The sequence below is a fragment of the Myotis lucifugus genome, unplaced genomic scaffold (genome assembly GCF_000147115.1).
Source record: "Myotis lucifugus unplaced genomic scaffold, Myoluc2.0 scaffold_523, whole genome shotgun sequence".
Lineage (NCBI taxonomy): Eukaryota > Metazoa > Chordata > Mammalia > Chiroptera > Vespertilionidae > Myotis > Myotis lucifugus.
In genome coordinates this window covers 446,192-464,491 of record NW_005871571.1, presented here as the reverse complement: position 1 = coordinate 464,491, position 18,300 = coordinate 446,192, and the positions used below count along the sequence as shown (strand labels likewise).

Below are 18,300 nucleotides of genomic sequence, written 5' to 3'. Positions count from 1 at the left end.
ACCTGCAGAAGGCAACTCTGCACACGCATGTTGTGGTCTGTTTGAACTTGGGATTCAGGCTTAATTGGTACCTGCCATCTAGTATGTGTGAGGATTAGATAAGTCAGGACGTGGAAGGGGTTTAGAATACTGCCTGGCATGTGGTGAGGGCTCTGTATGTGTTTGCTCGCATTTTGTCATCATCATCATCATTGTTGTCATTGTTGCCATCATTGTCACCATTATCATCATCTTTGCAGATAGTTCTTTGTACACAATTCCTTCTTTTCCATCCATCCATTCACCCATCCACCGACCCACCCATCCACCCATCCACCCATTCACCCACCCATCCACCCATTCACCCATCCATCCACCCATTCACCTACCCATCCACTCATCCAACCATCTATCCACTCACTCATCCATCCATCCATCCACCCACCCACCCACCCACCCACCCACCCACCCATCCATCCATTCACCCTCCACCCACCCATCCACCCCTCCTTTTCTAATGGGAATATGCCATGTGCCCTTAGGGAACCGGCATTTTACACTCTACATTACATTGCATATGAACAAAATGGCTCTGGTCCTGGTTAATGGCCTCACATCCCTGAAGCACGGTTATGCTGGGTTCTGCATCCGTGGGCAAACCTAGACTTTGTCTTGGTGCTTTGGGTGTAATAAACTTTGTAGACCAAGAATATTTGTACTGAGATCTGCTGGCGGTAAGAAAGATCATTCCAGGAAGAGCTTCAAAATCGAAAGTAAACAAAAATATGTTGATGCTGTTTTTATGCTTCTCATCTCCCTCATCAGGCTGGGGGCTCCTGGAGGCAGAGCCTGTGTCCCCCTCTGGCCCCATCAGACTGGTTCCCAGACAGTGGACATCTTCCTTCCTCCATCTCTCTCTCTTTGTCATCCTCCCACCCCAGACCTGTGAGGAGGGAGTTCTGGTTGTGCGTCCTTTATTCCGTCTGTGCAATGACTACCTGGAATGAGCGGACCCTGTGGCTGAGGAGGGGTGTCCGGTGGTTCCTGAGGGAACTTCCCTCCTCATCACCCCCAAACGCCCACGTGGAGGGAGCATGCCCCTGTCATTCATCATCTCCACTCAGAGGTCTACTAGACATTTCATGTCTAACAAGCCCAACATGGAACAGCCAACCCCCTGCCCAGCCTGCCCACCCCCAGCCTTCCCCGTCTCTCTGATGACAACTCACTCCTTCTAGCTGCTGGGGCCCCAAACACTCCAGCCATCCTTGACTCCTCTCTTTCTCTCACGCCCACATCCAATCCATCGGCAAACCTTCTCAGTTCCAGCTTCAAGAATCCAACCACTTCTCACCACCTTCACTGTTGCCCCCAGGACCAAGCCACCATCATCTTTTGCTTGGACGAATTTCACTGCCCCGTCTAACGTCAACCACACTTAAGAAGAGTTGCATTTTAACGCATGGCCAAAGCAGATTCTATTCCCTGTGTCTGTGTCTCTAGAATACAAATGCGTCAGAGCAGGGATTGTGGTCTGTGTTGTCCATCCCCAGCGCCTGTGTCCCCATCGCCCTAAGGAGTGCCTAACACAGAGCTGGCGTTCAATGAATGACTGTCAAATGAATGAATGAAATTCCATAAACACCCAAGCACAGGCGGGAGCCAGCACTTGCCAATGCTAAAAGGAGGGGATTTTCAGAAACGAATCACCCCTCCCCAGGCCATTGCTCTGAGCGCCTTCTCTGAGCGCCGCCTCTGGAGTCGAGGTAGGAGGGCCGACCCTCACATTGTGGGGGGTGGAAGTGCTGGAGTTGGATGGACCGGGGTGCAAACTCTGGCTCTTCCGCTTACTATCTGTGTGACCTGCAGCTGTGATTCTCCTCCTGTGAGATGGAGATACTACTGATAATTACTGGCATTTCTTTAAAAAATAAATTTTATTGATTTCAGAGAGAAAGGGAGAGGGAGAGAGAGAGAGCTAGAAACATTAATAATGAGAATCATTGATCGGCTGCCTCCTGCACGCTCCCTCCTGGGGATTGAGCCCGAAACCTGGGCATGTGCCCTTGACTGGAATCGAACCTGGGACCCTTCCGTCTGCAGGCCGATGCTCTGTCCACTGAGCCAAATCAGGTCGGGCTGGCATTTCTTTTACTGAATGCTAGGTGCCCGGCACTGCACTGAACCTCTCACACATAGCTCATGCGATCCCCCTACCACAACTTTCATCTTCCATGGAGAGCCGGAGCCACAGAGAAGTGAACTACCCAAGGTCAAGGCTGTAAGAGGCAGAGCGGATTGGAGCCCAGGCATTCCAACCTCACAGGGCTTTATATGCTGCCTGACCTCCTGTCATATGAGATAAGATCTGTAAACTGCCTAGCCGGCGCCTGGTGCATAGTCAGCCCTCCGAGGACGCTGACATCTTTACGTGTGGGGTCAGGCACCAAGAGTCTGAGGAGAGAGGCAGAGCCAGGGGACGGGGACAGGGGCTGATGGGAGCTCGGTAGTCCTGTGTTGGCAGCTGAGCTCCCTACCAGGGGCACGAGCTGAAACTCCCTTCTCCATCCTCCAGAGAAGCCTTGGGGCCTCCTCCCCAGGCCTCCGGATTGACAGGCCTGAGTGAGGACTGGGCGTGGGGCCAGGAGGTGGGGACTTAGCTCAGGCAGGCTAATCAGCTCTCAGGGTGAAATTAAAAGGGAGGAGGGAAGCACGACCCATCAGAACTCACACTTCTTCCCGGCTCCCAGGTGCCCGGGAGCGGACCTGGGCCACCGGGCGCGAGGAGGTCGGGAGCCAGGGCGCAGGATGGCCTCCCAGAGGGCTGTGCGGCTGAGCCTGAAGAAGCCCACCCACGCGGTGTGTGTGGTGGGAGTCGAGACCTTTGTGGATGTTCGCAGGTGAGAACCTGAGAGGCGCTCGCCGGGCCGCAGAGTGAAGGAGTAGAGGCAATGGGTGGGTGTGGGATGGGCGCCTGGTACCTGTTTTGACAGCCGAGCAGGTGGGGTTGGCTGTAGAGCTTGGGAGGGAGGTTCAGGGTATCAGGTCCACCTTGGGGCCCTGGCTCGTGGGCGCCAGGGTCAGGACCCTGGCCTCGAGCCCCTGGACAAGGGTTCCAGCTCTGAGCCCTGGGGTCAGGCTTTGGGGTGTGGGCTCTGCGTCCTGGGGTCTGTGTGGAGCTTGCGCGGAGCATCAGAACGAATTGCTCAAACCAGGGAACAGGGCTGGGCGTCCCTCAGTTTCTTGCCAACAATTCGCCTCTCTGAGGTGGAGGGGTGAGGTGTGTGGCAACTTGATCCTTGGAGGCTAACCAGGGTGATAGGCATCAGGAGGGACTAATTAGGTGCTGATTTAATGAGTTAAAAAAAAAGAAAAGAACTTGCAACAAGACCGGGGCTTGTGTTGGCCACGATGGGGGTGGGGGTGGGGGTAATGGTGGCAGCGATGACATCTGAGGGGCAGCAGCAGCAGCAGCAGCAGCTTCTGTCGGCCCAAATCCTCCCTGTCCTGGCTCTGCCCAGTGGGGGCAGGCCCAGGGACCTGGCGCAGCCTCAGGTTCCCCACCCGGCCGGCCACTGATGGAGTTAGACTTGAGGATCCCTGGGGGCCTTCCCAGCTCTGACAGATGAGCTATGGATTCCATCTTGCTGTACGGATAGGGCTGGGGCCCCAGCAGATGGGGGCTCAAGCGGGAACCCTCTCCTAGAGGGGGCTGGGGCTGTTCCACGGTGGGGGTCTGAGCTCCTACGGCCCTCTTGGGCCTCAGTACCTGAGCTCTCCCAGTCTGTGAATGAATGCCGGGCCGGCTTCCCACCCGGCCTCAGGTGAGCCTCTGACCCAGAAGCCCTCCGGGCCGACCCTCTCTCCGCAGCGGCCTGAGGCCCCATTGAAGGGCCAGGGAAGGAGAGCCAGGAACCCTGGAGGTCAGACCGTGCCTCTACGTCATATGGGGGGCCCTGCGGTGGGGTTGGTTCTCTCAGAACTAAGTGGCCAGCAGAGACCCCATTATCTCTTGCTCCTTTACACAATTTTTTCCTCTTTCTGCTTTTGAGAGTATGTTTTTTAAAGCTGGAGACAGTGAGACAAGGAAGGGCCTAGGGTAGAAGAAGCCACAGGAGAGAGACGAGGCAGAGCTGCTTTGGCTCTAGGAATGTTTGCGAAAGAAGGGAGCGAAGGCGGGGCTGCTGTCAGCTCCCTGGAGAGTCAGAGAAAAAGGGCCTTGGGGACAGGCTCGGGGGACCCGCCGTCGCTGCCCGTTGCTCCCCTGGGTGCAAGTCTCCTGGGGTCCCTTAGAGTTCAGGAGGTGCACTCCTGCCGGGGAGCCAGAGGGGGGAGGCAAAAGCACAGGCAAGCTCCTGGGAAGGCCAGTGGGTCCATTTTTTCAGTCACAGTTGACATGCAATATTATGTTAGTTTCAGGTGTACAGTGTAGTGGTTAGACCAGCCGTGGGCAAACTACAGCCCGCGGGCAGGATCCGGCCCGTTTGAAATGAATAAAACTAAAAAAAAAAAGACCGTACCCTTTTATGTAATGATGTTTACTTTGAATTTATATTAGTTCACACAAACACTCCATCCATGCTTTTGTTCCGGCCCTCCGGTCCAGTTTAAGAACCCATTGTGGCCCTCGAGTCAAAAAGTTTGCCCACCCCTGGGTTAGACACTTATAGAACTCAGGAAGTGACCAGCCGGATCAGTCTAGTGCCCATCTGCACCATCCATAGTTATTCCGTACGATATCATGACTGTATTCCCTATGCCGTACTTTATTCCCTCGTCTCCTGCCCTTTTAACTCGGGGTTGCCAGACTGAGCGAATGAACACAGAGGACTCCTGGTGAGGGTTGCATTTCAGATAAACAGCGACTTTTTTTTTTTTAAAGTACAGTAGTTCCCCCTTATCTGCGGTTTCGCTTTCCACGGTTTCAGTTAGCTGTGGTCTACCATGGTCCGAAAATATTAAATGGAAAATTCTAGAAGTGAAGAATTCGGATGTTTTGAGTTGGGCACCATTCTGAGAAGTGTGATGAAATACCACGCTGCCCCGTTCCATTCGGCCTGGGATGTGAATCATCCCTTTGTCCAGCACAACCTCCTTGCGTCTCATCACGTAGGCCTTGTGTCCTCTCACATCATCACAAGAAACGGAAGGGTGAGCACAGTGCAGGAAGGTATTTTGAGAGAGGAGAGGCCACAACAGTCAGATCACTTTTATTACAGGATCTTGTTGTAATTGTCCTATTTTATTATTCGTGATTGCTGTTCATCTCTTATGGTGCTTAGTTTATAAATTAAACTTGATCGTAGTTATGTATGTGTAGGACAAAACATGGTATGTAGAAATACCACCCACACGGTTTTGGGGGTCCACTGTGGGTCTTGGAACGTATCCCTTGAGGATAAAGGGCGTCTAATATATTGCATGGGATGTACTTGTATTTTTAAAAATCTGCTGTTCAGCTGAAATTCTAATTGAGCGAGGCACCCCGTACTTTCTCCGGCAACGCTGTTTTAACACCAAGGGGAGGGAAGAGGTCCCTAGTGGGCCCCATCTTCCCGACTCCAGACCCCTGTTCTCATCCCATGGGTGGCTATTTCCGGAAGTAATTTCAAAACCTCAGGCCCTTGGTGAGCATTTGACTGGGAGCCAGGTCACCTCCGACGGAGTTAGAAGCAGGGACCTCTGGGAGCCTTCCCCTTGGCCACTGACCTGCTGTCTGGCCTGGGCCACGTCACTGGCCCTCCCTTAGCCCCAACAAGATGAGTTGCGTCCCCTCTTCAGTTCAGCGTGGAGGTGAAGTGCCCAGACTCTTGAGCTGGACAGACTTGGCTTCTCGTCCTCGCTCCCCCCATTCATGGCAGAGTGCCCCCGGGCAAGCTGCTGCACGTCTCTGAGCCTCAGTGTCCCCATCTGACAAATGGAGAAACAATGGCACGCACCGTCATGGGTTAGGAGGAGGGTATATGAGACGTGCATTGCAGGGCCCTGTGCATGGAGAGTGCTCACAGCAGTGACAGCTCTGTGGAGTCCCCCAGTTCCTGCGCTTTCCATCATGCCTCAGAGCGTGGGGGGCAGGGGACAGGTCAGGGTGCGTGTGGTGGGAACGGAGGATGGTGCTGACTGTGTCTCCTTTGGGACCATGAAGCACCTTAGCAGCTCCAGTGCGGGCGCTGCCCCGCTGAGGGCACGAGGATGTTGCCTGGGGTGCTCGTAGCTGCGGGGCTCTGCTTGTCTCTGGGAGCGGGTGCTGCTTCGGGTCCTGAGGGAGCACTCTGAGAGGCCTCCACTCAAGAGCCCGCCAGGAACCTTCTCCCCGGTGTTGGCGGTGACAAGGTCATAGCCACTGCGTCTCTGCACTAGAAACAGGAGCTTCTTCGGCAGCAGATTGGTTTGGAAGTGACCTGGAGAACTCCCTGCAGGCGAGGCCTGCCGTGGGTGCAGAGAGGGACGCGCATTGTCACGGGAGGTGAACAAAGGGGGATGGTGTTGTCAACCTGGGAGAGTTTGAAGAGGAGCCTGAGGCTCACTGCAAGGCCTTGGCCGGCCAGGAGGAAGGGGCTGCACCTGCTCATGAACTTGGGGCTCCCCCACCCCCTTGCTGGGTGCCTGGCCAACTGAGCCATGCAAGGGATTTCTATCCAGCCTTGCTGCTGGAAGGGGGAGCCTCCCAGAAGAGGAGGGGTGCCGTCACCTCAGCTGCCCGGAGTCTGAACCCTCCAGGAGAGCCCGTGGAGATGGGCGTGTGGGGGTGACATCACGGGAAGTGATTCATTCCCCCAGGTGTGGAGTGGACTGGGGTTTGGAGAGATATTTGTGTTTGGGTAATCGTGTGCCCCAGGGTGTCTCAGCCCAAGAAAACCTTAGAGCTCCCCTGTAGCATGTGCTGCAGATCCTGCCCCTCCCTGCAGCAGGCTAGCTCACCACCTGACCTCTCACCCCAGTGGGCTAGCTCATCACCCTGACCCCTCACCCCAGTGGGCTAGCTCACCACCCTGACCCCTCACCCCAGCAGGCTAGCTCACTACCCTGACCTCTCACCCCAGTGGGCTAGCTCACCACCCTGACCCCTCACCCCAGAGGGCCAGCTCACCACCCTGACCCAGGTTGGCCAGACTTCCCTGGCTGTCTACATCCTTGTTTGGAGGTGGCCCTCAGAGGACGCATACAAAAAAAGAGGGGCTGGACAACATGGGGAATCCATCAGTGGTCCAGCCTGGCCCTCCTTGTCTGCCCAGAGGCCACAACCAGAGCCCCAGCCTGGAGGCCGTGATGACAGCTGGGAACATTTACTTCGGGATGGAGGAGGAGAAGGCCGCCTGGGTAGGAGACAGGGATATTCTCCTGGAATTTTTCCCAAGCTTCCCTCAGCCCTGCAAAAGCATCAAAGCAAAAGAGACCCTTGGGATCCAAGACTAGAATTCAAGGAGCACAGGGGGAGGTCGCTATGGGACCTCTCAGATGAGCCAGAGAGGACCCAGGCAGCTGCCTTCTCTGGGGCTCCCTTATTCCAAAACAAGAAAATGCCGGAACAGAGTTCTAAACGTGTGGCCAATATGTTCGTAATTCCTTAATTATTCAGGAATAAATGAAGGCTTTTAACTTGCACAGAAGTGCAATGAGGCATAATTGTGCTCTTCACGTGGTGATTTAATTATGGGATTGACGCCGGGGCTAATCACAGTGACTGGCAGGTTCCGACAGCCGGGCTGGGACCCGGGTTTCATGCCCCGTGAGGACCTTCTCTCCTCCTCCCTCCATCCTGTTCCGCATCCCAGTCCATCGCACGTGTTCATGTTTGAAATTGAGGTTCTTGGAAAACAGGAGGCCAGGGTCCCCCTTAAGTTCCCCGGGACCACAAGAGGTCTGTGAGCTGCAGACTCTGGATGTGGAGTGTATGTTCTTGGGACGCGCAATACTGTTCATCAGGGAGGGCTCAGTGGCCAGCCACCCCTCGGCTCAGGGGGCTACCTGACCCCTGACCCCTGCTGCCACCCGCCATTTTCAGACCTATCGGCCCCTCTTTCCCGCCCGCTTCTGGCCCCATCACTGCTCCCCTGTGCCCCCCCCCTTATCATTTCCAGTCTTGGTATCACCCCGATTCTTCACCTTCTCCTTTCCCTTTCCAGCTCCTGTCACTTCCAACCCCCAGTTTTCTCTTCTCCTCCCAGACCCCGCCCCTCTGCCCTGGGTGGGCTGGAGGGTCTGAGAGAAGATTCCAGACGTAAGGAATGGGGGTGTCGCTCACTGGCGATGGAGATTCCTCCTCGATCCCAGAATGCCTTCCCTGTGACGTGTTGTCCTCTCCGTTGCTCTGTCCCTCTCTGTGCTTCTAAGCAGCTATTCAGCTCTGCCAAGTGGTCCTGATGCTCAGAGATGTGGGGGTGGGACGTGGGGCTGGAGGGATATGAGAGTCACGTGATGACAGCTGAGAACAGGACAGGTCTTAGTCATCACCACCGGCCGGGGTCAGGCTGGTCCTCGCAGACCGTGTGAACTTGGCCAACGCTTAGCTTCTCTGGATCTCCCCCCCCGGCCCCGCCCTTCCTAGATGGCGATAAACTTCGCCTGTGAATTTGACCCCACTTTGCAGATGAGGAATTTCACGATCCCAGAGCGCAGGCTGGCTTGCCTTCATTGTATAGATGGGACACCGGCTGAGAGGGGAGAAGTGATTCATGACTCTGACTCCATTCAGGGCCTTCGCTCAGGGGCGTTCTGGTCCCAGCCCCTGTTCGCCTCTGCCGGGAAGGCTCCTGGGCTAAGCTGCCCCCCTCCTCCCAGCCCCCATTCCTGGGCAGGCAGGGGTCCCCTTAAAAGAAGGCCTGGCCATCCTGGGCCCTCCTTCCAGGCTCCGAGTGTGGCTTCCGTGCCCCCCCCCCCCGAGCAATGACAGGCATAAGGCACCCATAATTGTTATCTCGGGGAAGGAGAAACTCCCTCTGAATTTCAGTCCATCTTCTGTAAAATGGGGAGAGGAAAAATTCCCCCCACCCCGCCCTGCTCAGCATACAGGGGCCGTGGGGGTGGAATTGGAATGGAGGATAAGTGTGCTGTAGATTGCGATGTACCCGCTCTGTCTGGGCCCTACCCTTGTCACTTGGGGTGACTCATCCATCCTCTCTGGTGCCCAGTGCAATGCCCTATGCCAGTGGTCGGCAAACTGCGGCTCGAGAGCCACATGCAGCTCTTTGGCCCCTTGAGTGTGGCCACGAAGTTTCAATCGCACTGTACGTGTACTCCCGCACATGGTATTTTGTGGAAGAGCCACACTCAAGGGGCCGCCGTTTGCCAACCACTGCCCTATGCACAGTAGGTGCTCAGGAAATGAGTGTTGAGCAGCTGGCGGCACTAACAGGGACCCATGTGCCCCTGGGAGCTGCCATCCTTCAGGACTGGAGTCTGTGGGGCCAGTCGGCCATGGTGAGTCTCAGCTCCAGGCACAAGGGCCCACAGAGCTGACCCCACCTGCCGGGACCTGCTGGCTGGTCCCAGGGTATCTCTTGTGGCTTCAGTTCAGGGGTCTTCAAGTCCAGGACACCTAGGGGGTGACACCTTGGGGGCTTCTGGCCTGCAGGCGGCCGTCCAGGTGTGAAGAGGAGCCACGGCTGCCCACCGGCTTTCCATTCAATTCTGCATTATTCTCCCCTCCTGCCCTTGCCTCTCCCTGGCACAGTGCCGTGGGCAACCCTCCAGGCACACTGGTCCTTTGCTACCCACCCACCCATCTGCAGGCTGGGTCAGTGCCTTTCTGACCTCCCTGCCCAGACCCTAGTTCAGGGGTCTGGGGCCCTACAAGACCCTAAGCTCTGTCCCCAGGGGCTGGTAAAGTCTAAGTGGCAGGTAGGATGGGTGGCATGGGAGGAACTTTGCCATGACCTCTGTATCTCTCCTCCATCTAGAAACCAGATGGTAAGTAAACTTGAAATAAGGTGTGGCCTGTGGAGGCCCAGTGAGTGGAAGCTTCTGAGAGGCAGGTTCCGGCCAAGCAAAAGGAAAAGCTTTCTAATGACTCGATTTTCCAAAGCACAGAGGCGTGTTGGGTAGTGAGCTGCCTGTCGTGGGAAGTGTTCAAGCATGGAGTCCTGTGCTGGGCAGGGGCTGACCCAGGTGACCTTCGAGAGTCCTTTCTGAGCAAGGCCTGTGCAGACACCCTACGGTCTCACTCTCCTGGGGCAGGCAGGGCCCTGCAAGTCAGGAGCACTGTTCCCCTGGCCTGCACGGCCTCACTCCCGCGAGGCTCAGGTGCGCGGATGGGGAGGGAGGAACATGGCTCTTCTGCTTCAGGCCTTCCTATCAGATCCCAAGGACCCTTAAGCAGAAATTTGTGTTGCAGTGTCAACACGTTCCTTTCTCCTTCCTACATTGCCTGGTCCCGCTGGGGGCACGCTCGGGGCACGCTCGGGGCACGCACACTCATTTCAGTGTCAGCCAGGACAGCATGCAGCAGAAGACAAATAAGCTGCTTCCTCGTCTCTCTGACCCTAGGGAGTTCCTTAACCGCTCAGATTTCTTCATCGGCCAAATGAGGACAATAACACTTACCTGGGAGGGTTGTTGTGAAGTGTGGGTGAGGTCATAGGTATCAAAAATTGAGCTTGTGCCTGGCACATAGAGTAAGTGCTTGAAAACACCACCCCAATAGACCCCACCCCCACATTACCCGTGAAACATGCTTTCCTTATGCCAAAGCGAGTGGGCATGGCTGAGGAGGACCAAAGCAAGTGGGCATGGCTGTGGATGTGCAACGCCCCGTCCTACCCTCTGTGCCTGCTCTCCTGAGATTCTCTGAGAACCGGCTCCATTCTCCTTGTGCCTCTTTACTGACCTGGTGCACCGGGCCTGCTCTGGGCAGGGGGGCAGGGGCGGGCAGCGTGAGTCAGGCAGGGAGCTGCTCTGGCCAACAAGGACGGACTTGAAGGGCCCCAGGAAGGTCTGAACCAGTGCTTTGGGGACAGAAGAAAGGACGCAGGCTCCGGCTCCTGTGGGCTGGGCTGTTACAGGGAAGAGTTACAGGAATGACAATGATGGCACTTAACACTTATTAAGCACCTACTGCGTGCCAAACACTTTAAATACATCAATTCCTGGACTCCCCCGACAGCCCCAGGAAGTAGCTCTTCGGGTTACATCCATGTGACTGAGGAGGAACACTGAGGTGGGATTTGAGGCCACACTTCATACAGAGTCCACACCCTGCTCCACAGCGAAGAGGGTGTTTGAAGTGGGTATTTAAGAATGCAAAAGGTGGCCCCTCCCACATCCCCTCTACCCCCTCTCCCGCAAAGATGGGTTAAGGGCACTGGGGGCAGAGGGTGGGAGAGGTCACAGACTCATCAGCATGACCCTGGAAATGATGATCAAGATCAGGAAATTACCCTGCCAGGCTCTCCCGGTGGTAATGACTGTAGTTCAGCGGTTCTCAACGTGAGTGGTGACCCCTTTGGGGGTCAAACGACCCTTTCACAGGGGTCGCCTAAGACCATCGGAAAACACATATATAATTGCATATTGTTTTTGTGATTAATCACTATGCTTTCATTATGTTCAATTTGTAACAATGAAAATGGGGGTCACCACAACATGAGGAACTGTATTAAAGGGTCGAGGCATTAGGAAGGTTGAGAACCACTGACTTAAACAAAGCTCAGCACATTGCTCTGCTCCACCCCCTTGTGGCCCTCCCCCACCATCCCCAGCCCAGCGGTTGGGGTGGCATTTGGGTGGCCTTGCTGTGGTCACACTCCTGAGCCCCGGACCTTTGCCCCTCTCCTTTCTCTGTCAGCGATGTGCCCAACGGTGCTGAGACCTTCACGGTCTCTGGGAGCTCCGGGGTACATATCTTCATTCTCTTCGACCCAACACGGGTGGCAGCGCCCCCAGACAAAGCCCACTGGCCCCTGGACACCACTGTGGACCTGACTGTATCCGTGGACACAGCCAGTAAGGCCTTAAATGATCTCAAGGTAAGAGGCCCTTCCCCACTGGAAGGGGCTGCACCTCCCCACCGGCACCCAAGGTAAGAGCCCCCAAAGCGTACCTCATTCACGTATCACCCCACTCAACCGAACCCCGTAAGGCTTCTGACACCTGCGTCCACATGACACATCCTGATACAACTCCGTAGACACCCCAAACACGCAAGCCCACCCCATGCCCAACGTGACACGTCCACATGAATGAATTCTCCCTGAAAACACAGCCTGCCTGCTCTCCCGTCAGGTTCACAAACATCCTGCATTAATCCTGTGCTCAACCTACACGCAGACGCCCTAACAAGTCCCCCACGTTGGTGTAGGCAGGACCTGTGCAGACGCAGGTGCATACCTAGATGTGCGGCGTCTCCCGCACCTAAAACATTGGGAAGTCTTCTCTGGCTCAGATGACAGCCTCCTCACTTGCCCCGGCCTCCCAGCACACAGTGACCTGATTGGGCAGGGACAACGCAGGGACTGCGCAGCCTTGGAGAGCAGAGGCCCTGGGGCCCGCCGTGGGCTCAGACCTTGCCTGATTGGCTGAGGTGCTATGCACCTGCCAACAGGGCCCTGAGCGGCCACATTACACATGGGCCCTGTCTACTGAGGCCATTCTGGGGGGCCGTGGAAGTGGCCTGGAGAGAGCACTTGGCATGGGTTCTGGATCCTGGGAAAAGCTCATCACCACTGGCTGTTATTAAGGGATGGAGGTCATTGTTCCCATTTTACAGGCGAAGAAACAGAGGCCTTGAGTAACTTGGCCTAAGTCAATGGCGATGGATGGTCCTCTTCTCATTCTTTCTCTCTGACATCCCCCATGAATTCCTGAGGGTCCACCTGCTCCCTTTAGAATCCGCCCCCACCCTGCCCAGCCCTGGAAGCTGGGGAGGCACCCACAGCCTCTCTAGCTGGAGGAGGCAGCTCGGGATCCAAGCCTGGAGCCCGTGAGACATGGGCCTGCAGCAGCAGGGAAGACCTGGGGACCCCAGGCCTGCCCTGCCTCTAAGCAGGGGTGTTGGGAGGTGTGGGTCACCCCCGAAACCCTGCTCACTGCCATCTCTGAAGGGGCAGCCGTGCTGGCTTAGGGCTGACCATGTCCCCACAGGTGAAGGTCTCCTACTTCGGGCAGAGCAAGGACCATGCCCTGGGCTGCAGTGAGCTCTACCTCACTGGCGTCGGTACGTACCGCCTCCCTGGCTCTCTGTATATCCCCACCCTCCTCTGTGGTGGCTGTGGAGGGTCTTGGGGGGCCCTGAGTGCAAGCCCATGGCCAGCTTCCTCCACCATTGAGGGGTGTGGGTCCCTAGAACACCAGAGATGGAGACCCAGCAATACTTAGGGCCACAGGAATCTAGAAACTGCACTGCCCCTGTGTCAACAGCTACCAGCCGTGGGCAAACTAGGGCCCGCGGGCCGGATCCGGCCCGTTTGAAATGAATAAAACTAAAAAAAAAAAAGACCGTATCCTTTTATGTAATGATGTTTACTTTGAATTTATATTAGTTCACACAAACATTCCATCCATGCTTTTGTTCCGGCCCTCGGTCCAGTTTAAGAACCCATTGTGGCCCTCGAGTCAAAAAGTTTGCCCACCCCTGATAGACCCACAACCAGCCCCTTCACCTGGAGTCCCAGCTGTTACCTCCACTGGAACCCCCAGACCAGCACTACACCCTGGACAGCCACGTGCCCCCCCAGCCTGAGCACCAGGGCAGCTGGCCCCGAGAGCTACGCAACCAGCACCCAGAGCCTCAGGCCAGGTCCCCAACCGTGGGAGTCAGGGCCTCCAACTCAGCAAGTGTAGATGAGCAAGAATCTCAAGACACGAAAATGTGGGTCCCTCCAACACCCAGCACCACACGGGGCTGCCGCAAGGGCACCCCAGAACAGGGCCTCCCACTGCTCAGGGGCCTGGGGAGGGGCAAAGCTTCCCCCCACCTGGATGTTATAGGCAGAAGCTGGGCCCGGTGAGCCCCTGGCAACTCCTCTCCATCCCTCTCTAGACATCTCCCTGGATGTTGACACAGCCCGCAAGGGCAAGGCAAAGAGGAGCCAAGACGACAAGGTGAGACTTTCCTGGCTACCCCAAGCCAGCAAGGTAGACAGGTAAACCTGGGGCTGGGCGTGGGGTGGGGTGGGGAGAGGGGGGCCCTCCCTCCAGAAGGGCCATGGACTCCGAGGGCCTGTGGTACCCAGCAGTGTAGGGGACCCAGCTGGGGACTGCCAGATTGCCAAGTGGGAGTCACTTACACTGTGTGATGGGCAGCAGCTTACCCTCTGGGTCTCTCTCATGCCACTTAGACTCGGGGCTGGTTCTCTTGCTTGGTAGGTTTTCTCTTTCGTAGGCTGCATTTGGAACCCCAAACGTGGCAGGTGCTTCATAAAGGTTGTTGACTGACTGATGAAGGCGAGGAGAAGCGAGGCTTCCAGTGGAGGAGGCTGGGTGGGCAGCCCAGTTACACCCTAAAGAGTGAGGGGGAGGCTGGGTGGGCACGGAGGCAGGGCTCCAGCCATCCTTCCCGCCTCGGCTCGGGCCTCCGTGCGGGGCCTGCGGGGCTGTGGGAGCACAGGCCCCAGAGGGTGCGGGGATGAGGAGGGCCTTCCAGGCCTCTCCAGTCCCATCGAGGTCAGAGCGAGGCAGCCTGTGCCCTGGCAGGGCCAACACCCTGCAGGCTGGCGAAGGGCCGGCTGGTGAAGGTCAGGCTGGTGAAGGGCAGGCTGGTGAAGGTCAGGCTGGTGAAGGTCAGGCTGGTGAAGGGCAGGCTGGTGAAGGGCCGGCTGGTGAAGGGCCGGCTGGTGAAGGTCAGGCTGGCGAAGGGCCGGCTGGTGAAGGGCAGGCTGGTGAAGGGCAGGCTGGCGAAGGGCCGGCTGGCGAAGGGCTGGCTGGCGAAGGCCGTGCTGAGTATGGTGACTGATGGCTGGGTGGGGCCGCTGTGTACGGTGGCTCAGGTCATTCACCCCACAGGGTGGAGTGGCTCTAGGTCTAGAGACCTGGATGGAGCTCAGTCCCCAAATCTATGAGCCCTCTGTAAATATTTTTTTAAAAAAACATTTTAAAATATATTTTTGTTGATTTCAGAGAGAGGAAGGGAGAGGTAGAGGGAGAGAGAGAGAGAGAGAGAGAGAGAGAGAGAGAAACCAATGATGAGAGAGAATCATTGATTGGCTGCCTCCTGCACACCCCCTACTGGGGATGGAGCCCACAACTTGGACATGTGCCCTGACCAGGAATCGAACTGTGACCTTCTGCTTCATAGGTCGAAGCTCAACCACTGAGCCACACCGGCCGGGCATGTAATTCTTTAAGCAAACACAGGATACAACGTTCTCCAAGCGAACAAAGCAGCCAGCGCTAGCCATGTCCAGAACCCCTTCCCAGAGCCCCCTGGGTCCCACTGACCCCAAGGTCTCTTGTTTCACCACAGAAAACCTGGCGCTGGGGCCCTGCGGGCTATGGGGCTATTCTGCTGGTGAACTGTGACCGGGATGGTCTCGGGTCCAGGGGGCTCGACCTTGAAGACAGCCAGCTGACATCACTGGAGGGTGAGCGACAGAAGGGACCTGTGGTGGTGTCCAGGGTGACGGTGTGGGGTGGTAAAGGGTCAGAGAGGATGGGACGGGAGCCGGTCAGCAGGGTAGAGGGAGGGTTGTCTCAAGGGTGCCACTCGCTTCAGACCTGAAGGACATGTCCCCCATGGTGCTGACCTGCGATGGCCCTGACAAGCTCTTCGACAACCACAAGCTGGTCCTGAATGTGCCATTTTCTGATTCCAAAAGAGTGGGCGTCTTCTGCGCTCGGGGTGAGTGGCCTGGTGTCCTGCCCTGTCCATCCTCCACTTCCCAAGCTCTTTCTTCTCTTGTCTACATCTCTCCCTTCCTTCCATCACCTTTCGTAACTCTCATTACAGCTTACAAACAGCCCCTCCATCCGGACACAACATGTCACCCAAGAAGGAGGCTCGATAACTAGTCCCATTATACAGAAGGATAAACTGAGACTCAGATGCTTGAATTTACTGTCTTAAGGTCACACAACCATTTGGGGGTGGAGCAAGCATTCAAACCCAGGTCTCTTGACTGCCCCCATGTCCTCTCCTCCTTCTCCCTCTGGTCACTCATCTCGGGATGATGCCCCGACAAGCACTGTCCAGTGGGGGTGAAGGGGGGCAGGAACCAGCAAAGCTGAGGCCCAGGCCTTCCCCGGGAGCTCTGCTCTACCAGAGATTTAATTCATCCAAGTCTGTGGCTTAAAAGATACCCATCCTTAACCCTGAGGTGCCCTTACTTGTTTTTATTAATAGCAAGAGGCCTCTCCTGCCCCTTCCTTCTTCCTCTTTACGCATTTCTGTTCGAACAGACCCAGAACTCGTTGTTCTGGCTAAATGAGCCTGGCAGGAACCTGTGAATGCATCAGTGGTGGCAGGTTAGGCAGGGGCCGGGCCTGGACACACTGTGACACCAGAGCAGGAGCAAGTCTTGGTGCGTGAACCGGCAGCCTTCCCAGTTGAGACCAGACCCTCCACGGACAGTTCCCGGGAGAGAAGGCGGCAGGCAGAACTACCACTTCTTTTTTCTCTCTCTCTCGATTTTACAACTCTTTTTTTTTTTTGAATCCTCACCCGAGGATATGTTTTTATTGATTTTTAGAGAGAGAGGAACATTGATGTGAGAGAGAAACATGGATCAGTTGCCTCCTGTATGTGCCCCCACTGGGGAACAAACCCGCAACCTAGGTATATGCCTAATTGGGAATTGAACCCGCAACCTTTTGGTGCATGGGATGATGCTCCAACCAACTGAGCACACAGCCAGGGTTACTACTCAATTTAAAAAAATCAAGGTGAAATTCAGAGAGCATAAACTGAGCCATTTTAAAGGGAACAATTCAGTGGAACTTCATACATTCTCAATGTTGTATAACCACCACCCCTCTCTCTAGTTTCAAGGCATTTTCATCCCCCCACCCCCCAAATAAAACCCTGTTCTCATTACTAGTCACTCCCCATTCCCCCCGACCCCCAGCTCCTGGCCAACACTAATCTGCTTTCTGTCTCTATGTATTTGCTTATTCTGGACAGTTCATATAAGTGGAATCATACACTGTGTGGTCTTTGTGTCTGGCTCCTTTCACTTAACACTTTCCAGGTTCATCCGTGTTGTAGCATCTATTAGTACTACATTCTTTTTTATGCATGAATAATATTCCATTGTGTGGACATATTACAATTCGTTTATCCATTCATCTGTTGATGGACATTTGGGTTGTCTTCACCTCTTGTGCCAGCTGGTTTGAAGCTTAAATTGACCTCATGAGAAATATAATGTTAGCCCATTTCGCAGATGAGGGACTAAGGCTCAGAGAGGTTGAGTCACTGAGCCGACGTCACACAGCTTGTGCCTGGCAGAGCTGGAGAGGAGCCCAAGTAGACCGAGCACAGAGGTGGCTCTGCCCCTGGTTTCCTCTCCGCCTGTCCTTCCAGCCCCACACCCCTGTCCCAGCCCTGGCCCCTGTGCTGACTCTGGTTCCCTTAGGTGGGAATTCCCTCTCACACTACAAGCAGGTGCTGGGGCCCCAGCATCTGTCCTACGAAGTCGAGCGGCAGCCCGGGGAGCAGAAGATCAACTTCTATGTGGAGGGGCTCACCTTCCCTAATGCTGATTTCTCAGGGCTGGTCTCTCTCAGCGTCAGCCTGGTGGACATGGGGGTACGTATGGCACTGGAGGCTGGGATAGGGGCTGAGGGACTTGGGAGACCAGTTTGGAGGCTCCAGAACCACTGAGTCCTTGTTTCCCCCTAGACCCTGCCCGAGGTGCCCATCTTCACAGACACTGTGGCCTTCCGCATGGCCCCCTGGATCATGACCCCCAACACCCAGCCCCCCCTGGAGCTGTATGTGTGCAGGTGAGGCCTCACCCGCCCCGCCCCCCCCCCCTGCAGCTCTCCTGCCACCTCTGGAATCGTGGAGCTAGGAACAGAAGCTGTTCTGTGGGGGGCCCCTCACTCGGACCCGATGGATTCCGTGACGAGGTGGTTGGGAAATCAGACAGCAGAACAGCAGCGGGCGGGGTCGTGCGCCATCATGGTCTTAGGGGGCCCCAACAGGTAAAGACCCTTGCCCCGACTCACTGCTCCTTGCCCTTGCGTTGATCTGTGATCACTACAGAAGCTCTCACCACTACAGAGCCTTTTGGGGTTCAGTCCAGGCAGGGAGGGGGGACCTCTTTGGCCGGGGGGGCAGGATTGTTAAAAACGCAATTTAGCTCCTGGGGCGGGGCCCCTGGAAAAAATTTTTTTATATTTTGCACCCAGAGAAGAAGAAGGGAGTAAAGTTTTTGGGATTGTATTTTG

General features: G+C 55.9%; 1 protein-coding gene across 1 annotated transcript in view; it reads left to right on the top strand.

The window, feature by feature from the left end:
* Positions 1-2,787: 2,787 nt before the first annotated feature.
* Positions 2,788-18,300, top strand: part of PADI1 (peptidyl arginine deiminase 1) — a 26,378-nt gene continuing 10,865 nt past the window's right edge. The window contains exons 1-8 of the mRNA XM_006103947.3: positions 2,788-2,879; positions 11,762-11,942; positions 13,057-13,129; positions 13,955-14,016; positions 15,377-15,494; positions 15,626-15,751; positions 17,484-17,656; positions 17,750-17,853. Coding sequence (XP_006104009.1) covers positions 2,788-2,879; positions 11,762-11,942; positions 13,057-13,129; positions 13,955-14,016; positions 15,377-15,494; positions 15,626-15,751; positions 17,484-17,656; positions 17,750-17,853 — 929 coding nt within the window. The remainder of the gene's footprint in view (positions 2,880-11,761; positions 11,943-13,056; positions 13,130-13,954; positions 14,017-15,376; positions 15,495-15,625; positions 15,752-17,483; positions 17,657-17,749; positions 17,854-18,300) is intronic.